The sequence below is a fragment of the Myotis myotis genome, unplaced genomic scaffold (assembly GCF_014108235.1).
Source record: "Myotis myotis isolate mMyoMyo1 unplaced genomic scaffold, mMyoMyo1.p scaffold_m19_p_1, whole genome shotgun sequence".
In the NCBI taxonomy this organism is placed as follows: Eukaryota; Metazoa; Chordata; class Mammalia; order Chiroptera; family Vespertilionidae; genus Myotis; species Myotis myotis.
The window spans coordinates 120,881,387-120,895,828 of record NW_023416313.1 but is presented as its reverse complement, the minus strand read 5'-3'; the positions used below and the strand labels follow the sequence as shown (position 1 = coordinate 120,895,828).

General features: G+C 36.6%; 1 protein-coding gene across 11 annotated transcripts in view; it reads left to right on the top strand.

Annotated features, from left to right (window-relative positions):
• CREM (cAMP responsive element modulator) overlaps positions 1 to 14,442 on the top strand; it is a 100,640-nt gene that overhangs the window by 57,129 nt on the left and 29,069 nt on the right. For 10 of the 11 annotated variants that reach the window (XM_036350237.1, XM_036350356.1, XM_036350254.1 and 7 more), the window contains 3 exons: positions 5,005 to 5,151; positions 8,643 to 8,740; positions 8,885 to 9,027. In XM_036350237.1, coding sequence (XP_036206130.1) covers positions 5,005 to 5,151; positions 8,643 to 8,740; positions 8,885 to 9,027 — 388 coding nt within the window. The remainder of the gene's footprint in view (positions 1 to 5,004; positions 5,152 to 8,642; positions 8,741 to 8,884; positions 9,028 to 14,442) is intronic. The other variant, XM_036350284.1, reaches the window with a different exon arrangement.

Sequence of the window (14,442 nt, the reverse complement as noted above, 5' to 3'; positions counted from 1 at the left end):
CACAGCTTGGGTGGGGCGGGGTCTCAGGGAATCAACAGGGCGGAGCAAACAGCTATGGCTACTCCTCAGTTCTACCCTAAGAGGCCCCGCATCTCAGTGTCCCGATAATGGCTGCAAGCTCCTCTGAGAGAAAGCCGCCCTCGAGTTCGGACCGATGCCAGACGTCCAGTTTCTCCGCGTATGAGTCTGGGTCCCCAGAGACTCGTCCGTAACTGGAGTTCAGAACAGTTGGGAGCTTGAGACTCCCTCCCGATTGAAAAAGACAATGGCGTCCTCAGTTTCCAGACCTTTCTGTGTGCGCCTCCGTACCTCTGCACTTTACTTCCGCACCTCCTCTGAGTAAAGTCTCAGTGTGCTTTTCTCTTTCCTTCTAGTTGTGGAATTTCCACTCAGCCAGCCTTCCTGTGGTTCTGGATGATGACTGTTTTGTCTTTTAGTTGTATTTTTGAAGTGGTTGTGCGAGGCAGCAATTTTAGGTGTTTACCTGTGCCGCCATCTTGGTTTCTCTTTGTAGCAGGTATTCTTTATTTTATTTTATTAATTTCAGAGAGGAAAGGAGAGGGAGAAAGAGATGGAAACATCAATGATGATATAGAATAATTGATTGGCTCCCTCCTGCATGCCCCCTACTGGGTATCGAGCCTGAAACCTGGGCACGTGCCCCGACCCATGGGAATGGAACCGTGACCTCCTGGTTCATGGGCAATGCTCAACCACCGAGCTATGTGGACTGAGCAACAGCAGTATTCTTGACACTAAGCCATTTTGATAGAGCAGTTGTTTAATAAATTAGAATCCTGAAAGACAAAGCAACTTACAGCATGATGTATACTGATAAAAAAACCCATGACTCTTTCTTGAGTTGTTTTTCAGTTCTTCAAAATATTTAATTTCTTTGAAGCTGAGCCATCCCCCCCGCCCCCCCCCCCAAGTGAATATGAGCACTATCTACCATCTCAATCCACAAGTCTGGTCTTTAGGAATACTTGTGGTACTCTTGGGTATAATTTATATAATACTTTGCTTATTCTCTGACATATGAAATCTCCATCAAGGTTACTGGATATGGTGGTTTGGCTATGGAGCTGAAATTACAGCCTGGGTCAGCACCCTGCTCTTCAAGCTGTGAGCCAGGGCTTGGAGCCTACATTAAGAGAGAGCAGCAATTTTCATAGTGTGGTGCACAGAACACTGGGGGAGTCTCTGAGGACTCTTTGTGGAGGTTTGGGAGGATAAAACTATTTTCACAATGATGTTAAGATCTATATTCCTTTTTCTCTGTGTTGTCATTTATACTAATGTTGCAAAAATAATGGGGGGTAAAACTGTTGGTGCCTTAGCTGGAATCAAGTCAGTGGCACCAAACTGGATAGAAGTCATTGTTTTCTTCACTGCCATTCACTTGCAGTGGGGAAAAAAAGTCAGTTTCATTTAGGAATATTCTTGGTGAAACAATAACTATTACCAATTGTATTGAGTCTTGACCCTTAAGTACATGTTTTAATATTCTGAGTTATGAAATTAGGACAATCACTGAAAGCATTTCTGCTGCATACTGAAGACCGATGGTGTTCTTGAAAAAATAACACTTGAGTTATTGTTTGAGTGGCAAGATGAACTAGCTGAGTTTTTTTTCATAGGACATAATTTTTCTCAAAGGAATGTCTAATAACCAAACTGTGGCTATTTACACTTATTTGGAACATATTTTATCTCAAATGCAAATGAAGTGAATTTGTCCCTTCAAGGAAAATGACAGTTTTTATTGCCAATGATAAAATTCCAGGTTTTAAGCAGAAGTTTTGAATTTTGGAAAGCCTGCATCTGCTATTTTGAGCTTGATGGCTTCCCAATATGTATAGTTTTCTGATGAGATTGATGTTTATTTCAATTAATGTGGTTTTCTGATAGTGTATAATGAAATGTCAGCATTTAGGCTATCTGCTCAACTCAGTGAGGCAATATCTTCCAAGTAACTACCACATGATGTTACAAATTTGTGCATGGGTAACCATCATGCAAAGTAAAATATAGATCCATAGATTTTAATGTAACAGATATGATTTCATATTCCACATTGCAACTAACCTTTAAGAGACAACCACTTGTTGAGTTTTGGTGTAATATCAGACAATATCCACATTTTTCTGAAAAAGCTATTAAGATACTCCTCCTTTACCAATCATGTCTGAGTGAGGTTCAACTAGAGTTTTTTTTCCACATACTGACTAAAAAAACATTGCAATAGATTCGGTGCAGAAGTAGGTATAAGAATCTAGCTGTTTCGGTTAAACCATTCACAAAATATTTTTATATTAAAAAAATGTGAAACACTTGTCATTACTTTTTGTTTTAGAAAATTTAATTCTTCATGAAATATTACTTGTAGCTTGTAATAGATTTATTGTTGCCGAAACCGGTTTGGCTCAGTGGATAGAGCGTCGGCCTGCGGACTGAAAGGTCCCAGGTTCGATTCCGGTCAAGGGCATGTACCTGGGTTGCGGGCACATCCCCAGTAGGAGATGTGCAGGAGGCAGCTGATCGATGTTTCTCTCTCATCGATGTTTCTGACTCTCTATCTCTCTCCCTTCTTCTCTGTAAAAAATCAATAAAATATATTTTAAAAAAATAGATTTATTGTTCTTTAATGAGTTACTAAGTATTTTTTAAATTTCTCAGTTTTAATTTCTAATATAGTTAATATCATTACACATACCCAGTGCTGGGCTGGCGCTGACTCATGAGAGCTGGCTATGTGCACTTTTTCCAACTTTGGATTCAGTGTCATCTGCTGTTGGCTTGAAATCTGCCATAGTAGGAGTATTTACATTACAGAAATCATCAAAAGGTACAAATCAGCATTCTCCCTTCCCAAGATCTGGTTGTTAAACATTTATAGCACCCTACTGGATATAAACCACATAAACAAAAGCTCTTCGAGGTCACTATTAATTTTTAAGAGTGTAAAGGAGAGTCCTGAGACTGAAAAGTTTGACAATTAGTTGTATGGCGAAAGGAGTACCTTTTAGTAATTGATTCACACAGAGGTGGATACCTTTTTTTTAATTTTCCTTTTGTGCTGGTAACATTTAAAGAATAGATCCTCCCAATGGTTTTGTTTGTTTGCTTGTTTGTTTTTTTAACTTCTTGTTAAGTCTACTGGTTCCATTATGTGATAACCTTTTTATTTTCCCCAAAATCTAAGGTAGACAATAATACCCCAGAGCATGTGGGATGAATTTGCCCTTAGTATATACAGGGTATCCCAAAGAAATATATACATACACTTTGAATAATTGTAAAGGCAGTGTTTATTAATATACATTTCATTTTCAAAATTGAGCTATCAGCTGTTAAAGTGTGTATATATTTTTTGGGGGACACACTGCATGTTGAGTGTCTTTGCCCTAGTTTCTCACTTTTCTGTCCCACTGTTCCAGGCTCATATTGAGGCTATGGCTTCTATACAAAGCCTTCACATATTGTTCAGGTCCATACTAATCTTTCTATTCTGGGCTTTCATGGCCTATACAATTCTGATGACTTTCATGGCCTATATACCATACAGTGGGGCACTTGGCTCTCAACTGTTTGGCGTGCTATTTATTGTTTCTTAGGTGTTAGTTTTAGCAATTTTGCTTTTTACCCTAATGCTCATCACATAGGTTCTAGTGCATGGATAAAGATTTTCTTATTTTTGGATTGCTAAAGTTGTTTACTTTCCAGGGACATGATATTGTAAAAAAAAATCTTAGTTTGTTGTTTTAAAATATATACATATTTTTTATTGATTTTAGAGAGGAACAGAGAGGGAGAGAGAGAAACATCAATGATGAGAGAATCATTAATTGGTTGCCTTCTGCATGCCCCCCCCACCCCCCCTACCCCCCCGGGGATCAAGCCTGCAACCTGGCCATGTGCCCTGACCAGGAATCGACCTCCTGGTTCGTAGGTCAATGATGCTTAACCAGTGAGCCACACTGGCTAGGCAATCTTAGTTGTTTTAAACCCAGTTTTTAATAATTCTCTGAAAGTATTAGTATAAGTAGATTGGCAATTACTGCTGTTTCTTAAAGTGAGGTCCCACAGATGCTTTCTGCAAAATTTGTTTGATTCCATTACCACTCATAATGAAAACTGGCAGCTTATTGAGTAAGTCATAATGAATAGTGGAACTTAGTAAAATGTGGCAGTTTCTAAGAGTATGCTGACCAAATTGTTTACTAAATAGAAACTTGGCAGATTTTGAAACCAGAGGCATGGAGGTATTATTTTTCCAGTAGGGATCTCTGTCAAAAGCAATCAAGATATCTGTATTGTCTCCTTTCTGTGCAAGTTAAGTGATGGTTCTAGCTTTCTATCTGGATGCCCAAGCTAGGGGAGAGGAAACGTGTGAGAGGGTCACACAAGCTCCAAGGCATGAGCTTTTTATGGGTCAGAAACACTAAGAGCATGAGAGACCTTGGGATTTCTTTGGCCTGTGCCTTTTTCATAATTTGTGTGTGTGTGGCGGCGGGGAGCATTAAGGTAACTTTGCAATTTACATCAGTATTGAGAAAAGGCATTAGTTTGCATCTGGAATAATTCTAGAACACTACGCCGAACATTTCATTTATTAAACAATAATTCACCATATTTAAGTTCTGTCTCCAGTTTCTCTTAAGAAGTTAGAGAGGGTAATTTATACTCTGGCCTGTTAGTAGTCCTGAGGTCGTAGTGAGGTAGTTTAACTGCTTTAGAACTTTGTGCTTAGAACATTCTTAGCCACCGAAGCATGGGAACCGAAAGTGAGGAGCATGGGTTCTTTACTATCTATCACATCAGAGAATGACTGTTCCAGGACAGTGACCACTTCCTAATGGTAAGTACCCGGGATTGCTTATTATTTCTTGGAAGCAGGAAAAATAGTCCAGTTATCATAGTAATGGTATTTCTTTTTTTAAAAAAGCAAAAAGAACAACAAAAAGGTTCAGCCTTAATCCTCAATCATGCTCATTTTTGCAGGTTTCTGTAGCTGGATCAGGCACCGGAAGAGGCTCCCCAGCTATAACTCTAGTACAGTTACCTTCGGGCCAAACTGTACATGTCCAGGGCGTAATTCAGACACCACAGCCATCGGTTATTCAGTCACCACAGATACAAACTGTTCAGGTTAGCTTCCTGGGTGATTTGTATTTGACTTTCTTGAGCTTGAGCTTTTTTTTTGTGCTTTTTCTTTACTAATTTATCCTCTTTTCCTTGGGTAGCTTTTATGATCAAGTCATTTTATTAGAGAATTGGAGGAATTTTCCTTTTACCTGTGAAGTGCATTGTACTCTGCTAGACCCATAGATTTGACTTAAGAGTTGCCATTTTGTTGTCAGCTTTTAATTTGCAGAATGAATAATGTCAGATAAATAATTCTTCACATTGTTACTCTTTGCTCAAACTCGGATTTATTTAGCAAAGTTCTCCAAAGGTGCTTAAAAATATTTTGAGGATTCTTTGGAGATGTCTGATAAACATGTTAATATAAAGATTATAACACTGATGCTATTTTCATGAATAATCACATTAGTAGGTAGTATATTATTTTTAATTCAATATACATAATCCATAGAAAATAATTATGTATTGTCTCTTGGCCTTACGTTTATTCATCATATACTCCTTTCAGATTTAACCTTGGTTTTATAGATGTGATTATTCTTATGGTTGTGATCTGGAGATGTATTTTATTATTTCTTATTATCAAGATTGTTTTTATTTTTTTTCCCCCTTTTTAAAAAAATATTTTTTATTGATTTTGGAGAGAAAATGAGAGGGAGAGAGAGATAGAAACATCAGTGATGAGATAGAATCACTTATTTGCTGCCTCCTGCATACCCTACACTGGGGATCGAGCCCACGACCTCGGGCATGTGCCCTAACCAGGAATTGAACCGTGACCTCCTGGCTCATAGGTCAACATTCAACCACTGAGCCATGCCAGCCAGGCTCAAGGTTGTTTTTAAATCCTTAGCATTTTTTAAAATATATTTTATTGATTTTTTACAAAGAGGAAGGGAGAGGGATAGAGAGTAAGAAACATCTATGAGAGAGAAACATTGATCAGCTGCCTCCTGCACACCCCCTACTGGGGATGTGCCCACAACCAAGGTACATGCCCTTGACCGGAATTGAACCTGGGACCCTTCAGTCCGCAGGCTGGCGCTCTTCCACTGAGCCAAGCCGGTTAGGGCCCTTAGCATTTCTTGAAACAAACTTTTTTTAAATGCATCATCAATATAAATTATTAAGTATAGATACTTTTCTTGTGTACTGAATTTACTTCTCTCTTTTTTTTAGGTCAGTTTGTAATTGACCTTTAGATGCTAGACTTATTTGAACCTAATTGGTAACAAAAGTTCTTTGAGGGAAAAATAGAAGCACATACTTAATTAGTCTTGTTTTTCCCCTGCATATTTGAATACAGTTTATTGCAAAATAAGGATGAAGGCTGCAACATGATGTTTGAAGTAATAAATCCACATTCATTAAAAGCTTAGTTATCTTTGCAGCACCAGGTGTTTTAATAATTCTCAGTATATTGCCGAAACCGGTTTGGCTCAGTGGATAGAGCGTCGGCCTGCGGACTGAAGGGTCCCAGGTTCAATTCCGGTCAGGGGCATGTACCTGGGTTGCGGGCATATCCCCAGTGGGAGATGTGCAGGAGGCAGCTGATCGATGTTTCTCTCTCATCGATGTTTCTAACTCTCTATCTCTCTCCCTTCCTCTCTGTAAAAAATCAATAAAATATATTAAAAAAAATAATTCTCAGTATTGTCTTTAATTTTTTATTTTTTAGAATATATTTTTATTGATTTCAGAGAGGAAGGGAGAGGGAGAGATAGAAACATCAATGATGAGAGGGAATCATTGACCGGCTGCCTCCTACATGCCCCCTACTGGGGATTGAGCTTGCAACCTGGGCATATGCCCTTGACCGGAATCGAACGTGGGACCCTTCAGTCTGCAGGCCAGTGCTCTATCCACTGAGTCAAACCGGCTAGGGCTTGTCTTTTATTTTTATCCTCCTGTTCCAAGAGTTTCTGACTCTTGGTTCCAAGAGTTTCTGACTCTTTCTGACTCCAATAATAAAACAAGAAAATCTTTCTACTCTTCTTTTTGTATTATGACTTTTATTGGGGTGCAGATATTTCTTAGTTTTAACCTGGCTGGTATTGGAAGAAAGTATTATCTTTTATACTCAGTAGGTTTTTTGGATTTTGTGAAATAGATATTTTGGTAGAGGTGGATCTTTTCTTTAAATTCCTACCTTTTGAACGATGGACAAGTCAATCTCTGTGTGAACTTCAGTTTTCAACTTTCTGAAATGGGTAAATTAACAGCTCACATAAGGAGGGTCTTATGATTATATGGGAGATGTGTGAAAGCCCAGTGTAAAGTGATAAATTTTTGGTGGTGGTACATGATTATCTGATTGAAACATTTTTTCTAATATATTCTATTCATTGGCGAGTATGCTTATTTGTGGGATGTCCATGACCAGAGATGCATGGTCATATGTGTAGGTGAACATGTATGCTCATCCTATATGCCTTGGGAAGTATATATTCCTGTTTGTGTTGTTCAGATTTTAATAAGCTCTTTTGATTTTGTCTAAATAAAATTCCCATGTAATTGTAATATTAAGTAAAGTGAGTTTTGTGAACTTAGAACTATCTTAGGCCTTGAATGAGAAATGGCTGAATATAATGAGAGTAGTCATGTTGTAGAGAGATTTTTTATTTTAGTTCTCTGACTTTGTTTAATAATCATTTTATTGACTTGAAAAAAAAAATGAAATCATGCTCAAAACTCTGATCTTTCCTTTAAGGAGAAATTCCTTATTTTGACCTTCAAGACCTACCATTATCAAGCCCCAATGGACTTTTTTACCTGCTTAAATATTCTTTCTTCTTTGGACCTATTTAATGTCTGATTTGAAAACCCAGCTCCAGTCAGCTGTGGTGTTGTGAAGAGGGCAGTGAAATCAAGATGCTTTTTTCTGCCTCTGTTCCTGGCTCACTCACTCCCTGCTGGATATGTGAGAGTGCTTTCAGGGTTGGGTCTGCTGTATATTATATTTAGGCCTTTCCTATGAAGCCTCACTTGACGTTCTAACCACTCTTATTTGCATTTCTGTAATATTTATTTATTATCTTCACCATTCCTTTCCAGACACACTTGTTCTACAACTGAAATGTTTGTGTCTGTGCTTCCTTTCTTAAGCCAAGTGTAAGCTCCATTAGTGCGGTTTCAGTGTGTTCTGTTTGCTGGACACTTTCCGAGTACCTGACTTAATACTGCACACAGAGACCCTTAGTCACACTTTTTTTTTTTTTTTAAATTCTCATCGGAGGATATGTTTTTTAAAGAGACAGAGACATACCAATGTGAGAGAAACATGTCAATTGGTTGCCTCCTGTATGAGCCCTGACTGAAGCTTGAACCTGCGACCTAGGTATGTATGTGCCCTGATGGGAATTGAACCCACAACATTTGGTGCACAGAATGATGCTCCAACCAACTGAGCTTCCCAAACAGGGCCATAGTCACACTTTTTTAAATAAAGGAGATCATATCTTTTATGATGCATTTCAGAAACTCTTGTATTATAGGTAGCAACAATCACAGAGACAGATGAGTCTACAGAATCAGAAGGTGTAATTGATTCTCATAAACGCAGAGAAACCCTTTCACGAAGACCTTCTTATCGGTAAGTTAAGTTTCCACTGTAATGATACTTTCTTTTAAAAAAAGGGAGAGTAATTAATTATACATTAAACCAATTCTTTCACTATAGCTTTTCTAAGTCTCATTACTGTATCTTAATTATTTGCATTGTTAAATTATGTTTTAGAAAAATACTGAATGAACTTTCCTCTGATGTGTCTGGTGTTCCCAAGATTGAAGAAGAAAAATCAGAGGGAGAAGGAACACCACCTAACATCGCTACCATGGCAGTACCGACTAGCATATATCAGACTAGCACGGGGCAATACAGTATGTATGCTGCAATTCGATATGATAGTGCTAGCTTTTAAATCTTCTCTTGTTACATTGAAGCAACCTGGGTTTTTACATTAAATTGTTCCATTTTAAAAATGCATCATAATACCTAAACTGTGTATCAGAATGAAAAGTATATCTTAAAGAACTGAGAGATTTGTATTGACAACTGTCATATACTTTTGGTAAAATTTTGTTTTTACTGAATATAGAAGAAAATTTTGAATTTAAAAATAAAGGGAGTTTTTTTCTTATTTATATGTTTATATTAATGTGTAGTAAAAATTTAAAACTTAACTTTTTTGTTGCCTGTTGCCTTTATGATGCATGCAAGCATAATAAGATACAAATGTCTGTATTTCATTCTTGTTGGCTTTTACTATCAACAATTACATTTTCTACTTACTAATTTAAAAGAAGGACATATGTTTTCTAAATTTTGTTTTTAAATGTAATTCTGTTTTCACTAGTCTACTGTGTTGATTTGTGCTGCAGTTTTTCCCACACTAGAATGGAAAAATGTTTAATTTTTTAAAACTACAGCAATTAGATCATTTTATTTGAAATTTTAAGCACCAAAAGCTCTAAATAAACAGATAAATTCACATTTAGTCTTGTGCATTTTAATGGGCTATTCATTCTGTGCTTTTTGCTCAGATTAAAGCACTAGGTTCCCTACCCCCCACCCCCCCAATCAAGACCATTTGATACATAAAAATACTTTAGTAAAAATGGAGCTCTAGGAAGGAAAAAGTGTATAGGGAAACACGATAAAAAAAAGGACTGAAAAAGAGCAAAGAAACCCACCAAAGCTGCTTAGGTACTGGAATATGTGTGATATTAAATACTGTGTTTGTCCAAAAACAGTGTTAAGATTTTATATGTTTTCTGTTTTCCTTTAAAAAGTAATAATACCTAGCCCTAGCTGATTTGGCTCAGTGGATAGAGCGTTGGCCTGCAGACTGAAGGGTCCCGGGTTTGATTCCAGTCAAGGGCACATGGCTGCAGTTGGGGGCATGCATAATGTCCATCATCATTGATGTTTTTATCTCTCTCTCCCTCTCCCTAAAAAAAAATCAATTAAAATATTTTTTAAAGTAGTATACCTAGAAAGTCTCAAGTCTTAATTTAAGACTTGTCTCTTAAAACAAGCTATAATCTCCTTTAGTCTTTGGGAAAACCTTATAGAGTCATTAGTTTTTTAGGATTTTTCTTACAGTGGTGGTAGATTTGCAGCATTAAACTCTCCTTTGTTAATTCTGATTCTGTGGGTAGCTCCTACATAACACCTGGCAGAATTGGGTATAATTTGTCCACAGTCCCTACAACAGTGGTTCTCAACCTTCCTAATGCTAACCCTTTAATACAGTTCCTCATGTTGTGGTGACCCCCAAACATAAAATTATTTTTGTTGCTACTTCATAACTGTAATTTTGCTACTGTTATGAATCGTAATGTAAATATCTGATATGCAGGATGTATTTTCATTGTTACAAATTGAACATAATTAAAGCATAGTGATTAATCACAAAAACAATATGTAATTATATATGTGTTTTCCGATGGTCTTAGGTGACCCCTGTGAAAGGGTCGTTCGACCCCCTAAGGGGTCGCGACCCACAGGTTGAGAACCGCTGCCCTACAGGATGCTGAGTGGACATGTCCTAAGTCCTGCTGTCTGTAGGAGTTGAGGTTTTCACTGTCATTTCTCTTCATTACTTCTCAGATTTATATGCCTTTGTGTGACATATGGTGGGAATTTTAGAACTGAAAATCAGAGTTTGCCAGGTGTGTGCCTTGGCATTGTGCAACATACAGTGTCCACCATCCCCAGAGTGCCTGCGCAGGGCTTGCATGGACCTCCTGGGACCTCCTGACTGGTCAGCTGTACACATATTATCATTTTCTATTTGTGTTATAACAGGGAAAAGGTTGGAAATTACTGATTAACTAATGCTCAGGGGACATCTTAAAATTTGAGGAATTATCTAAGATGCCATCTTGAACATATAATTTTGAACATCATCTGGCATATCCTAATGCCGCTTAGGAATTGATAAAAACAGTGATCTCTTTACAAGGTGATATGGACAGGGATGAGCAGTGGGTTAATTTGCTTAGATTATTAGCCATAATTTTGAAATCATGAAAACACTGGGTTGAGAGAATTTTGAAGCTAGAGATGATGTGAAGGCATCCTGGTCCTGTCATTTGCCAACTGTATCAAAGCAAGCTTTGTTTTTCCCATCTCAGGTTTTTAGTCTTTGAAGTGGGAATAATAGTAAATTGGCAAACTCTGGGGTTAGCGTGAGAACACAAGGAGATAACAGGTAAAAGTAGGAAAAAGAAATATGCTACTTTGACATGTCACAGAGAAATGTAAGCTAGCTGTGGCGATGTCTATTCACATTCCCTGAAGCCTTTACTTCTTGTGCTCTTAGTGCAGTTTGGAGAAGAGGGCTCAGCTTTAAACATCGCTGTGAGTTGGGGGCAAGCAGGTGAGCAGTCAGGAGCTCTGGTTGAAAAATTGAAAGTCCAGTGTTTAGAAGTTAGGCATTTATCTATTTGCCACATTAGAGGTCCTGGACTATCTCTTATTTAGGTTTCTTAATTTGGACACATACAGTATTGGTCCTGGCAATTATTTTAATGAAAGGTTTGTGCTGGTTCTGTGTGTGTTGTCCCATGTAAAAATTGGCATTTATTGATTCACAAAAAATGGTATTGCCTATGTTAAAAATGAATTGTGTAAACATTTAGTAACACTTATTTCTGTTGATAATTCTTTCATTTGAAGAGTGAATATTAACATTTCAACTTTTTATAAGACATTTATTTTAATTGGCGGATAATTTATATTTACACATGCACAAGATCTGTTTTCTTTCATTGTATTTCTTACTAGGAATAACTTAATAGATATTAATGCTTTAATGCTGTTCCTAAATATCTAGAAATAGAAACAATCTGGTTTTAGACTAGTGAAGTTCATTTTACTAGAATTTCTGGAGATTTTTCTATGTATTTTCATGTACCTATTTTTGAAACCCTTTCATAACCTTTTATTATAAAAATTAATTTTTTCTTTAACTTTTATCCATGGATGACTTTTCCTAAAACTTTGTTTGTTTTTCAAAGATTATTATGTTAATAGTATTTTTAATTTGGTATAATATAAAGTTAAAGTTAAAAACAAAAAGAAGTAAATAACTTTGTGTGTCAAAATTGAAGAAATAAAAATAAGTATTGCCCGGCCAGTGTTGCTCAGTGGTTGAGCTTTGACCCATGAACCAAGAGGTCGCTGGTTTGGTTCCCAGTCAGGGCATATGCCCAGGTTGCAGGCTTGATCCCCAGTAGCGAGAGACAGCCGATTAATGTTTCTCTCTCATCGATATTTCTGTCTCTCCCTCTCCCTTTCTCTTTTTCTCAAATCAATAAAAATATTTTTTTAAAAAGTAAGTGTATTCAGGTTTCCCCATACGCAAGTTGTTACATTTTTATGTTTATTTCTATTTTATTTTTTGTTAATCCTCATCTGAGGATATTTTTTTCCATTGATTTTTAGAGAGAATGGAAGAGTGGGAGGGAGGGGGAGTAAGAGAGATATAGAGAGGGAGAGAGAACTTAGATGTGAGAGAGACACATTCATTGGTTGCCTCCCACGGGTGCCCTGACCGAACTGGGGATTGAACCTGCAAGGGAAGTATATGTCCTTGACCTAGAATAGAACCCGAGACCCTTTGATGTGTGGGGCTATGATCTAACCATTTAGCAACACCAGCCAGGGCTAAGTTGTTACATTTTAAATAGTTGAATGTTAAATATTTGACAGAAGCTGACCTTGTTACTTCAACTTGATTTTTAATAACAAAAACTAAGAAGTGAAAGTTAGAATAGTCTTAACTTTTCTACACTGGGGGTAAGAAAAATAACTTAAAATGGGCAGGGATTCATTATTGTAACACCAAGAAAATGAGCTACACTTCAATATCTTTACTGAACGTACAGATCTTGGCTATAGGTTTGTTGTATGCCAATTAAATCATTCTGGTCAAAGAAAATCTATTTTGTCTCAGGAGAATATTTTTAAAGATGGTGGTTCAGGGGTTTAGAATTAGCAAAGAATTTACTTCCTGTGTAAGACGTGAATTAAATGAGAGAGAATTCACAAATGCATAGTTAAAGCAACTATAGAGATTAAAGTGTTTGAAGTGTACTTCATTAAATTTTCTCTAAAGACAGTTGTTTTTTATCCCTCATTCTACTATACCTAGCCTGACCTCTTAAAAAATAAGAACTATCACCCAAGACTTCAAATATTATTTTTCCAAATGTTCCTTGTCTGTGCTTGCTTCTACTTTATTTTACTAGGGACTTTGTTAGAATGAGTTTCTATTAACTCATTTTACTGGAATTCTTATACACTAAAGGTAAGTGGGTCAATCCAAAATCCACCATTATGAAAAAGATATAAATGAACTGTATGGATTGCTAAAGAATTCAGAATTCTCAGGCGATTCATATGAGTAAACACAATTCCAATTCTTCATAATAAGAATTTGCACATGATAGGATTATATATTCTAAAATATATGCAGTTGCATTTATTTACTGTAATTAGTGACTGCTTACATTCTCCCAAGGTAATTGTCAAAGCAAACATAGAAGGTATCTACTTAATGTAAATCTGGTTTTTTTTAACCTTGGTGTTGCTGTTCTTGTTTTAGCTTGAGGCTGTTTTAGTGTTTCTTCTGCTTTTAAGGTAGGAGTACGTACACAGTCTGTTTTGTACTCACATTTTGAATTTAAAGCTTAGAATTCACTGGAAAAAAAGTCTGTTGTTCTATTTAAAGTTAATTAAATTAAAATTTAATTGTAATTTACAATAAAGATAGTTTTAAAATATAATTAAACATTTACATATTTATGTATTTTAATTAGCTCATTCATGTTTATGATTAAAAATGTTAGCATCAAGTAAAAAGGTCAGATGAAATTTTATTTTATTTTTTAAAAATTTATCTTCTTTTGATTTTCTTTCTTTAAAATTAATATATTTTTATTGATTTCAGAGAGGGAGAGAGAGAGAGAAACATCAATGTTGAGAGAGAATCATTGATTGGCTGCCTTCTGCACGCCCCCTATTGGGGATCGAGCCTGCAACCTGGGCATGTGCCCTTGGCTGGAATTGAACCCTGAACCCTTCAGTCCGCAGGCCGACGCTCTATCCTCTGAGCTAAACCGGTTAGGGCAGTCAGATGAAATTTTAAATAAATTCTCTTTCCTCATTTGTTCATGAACTTTTTTTCTTGTTTTCTACCCTTATTTATCTTTCTTTTTGTCTTTTATTGATTTTACAAGTCTTTAAAATATCTTTTAATTAAACTTTTTTAACATCAAAATTCTTGA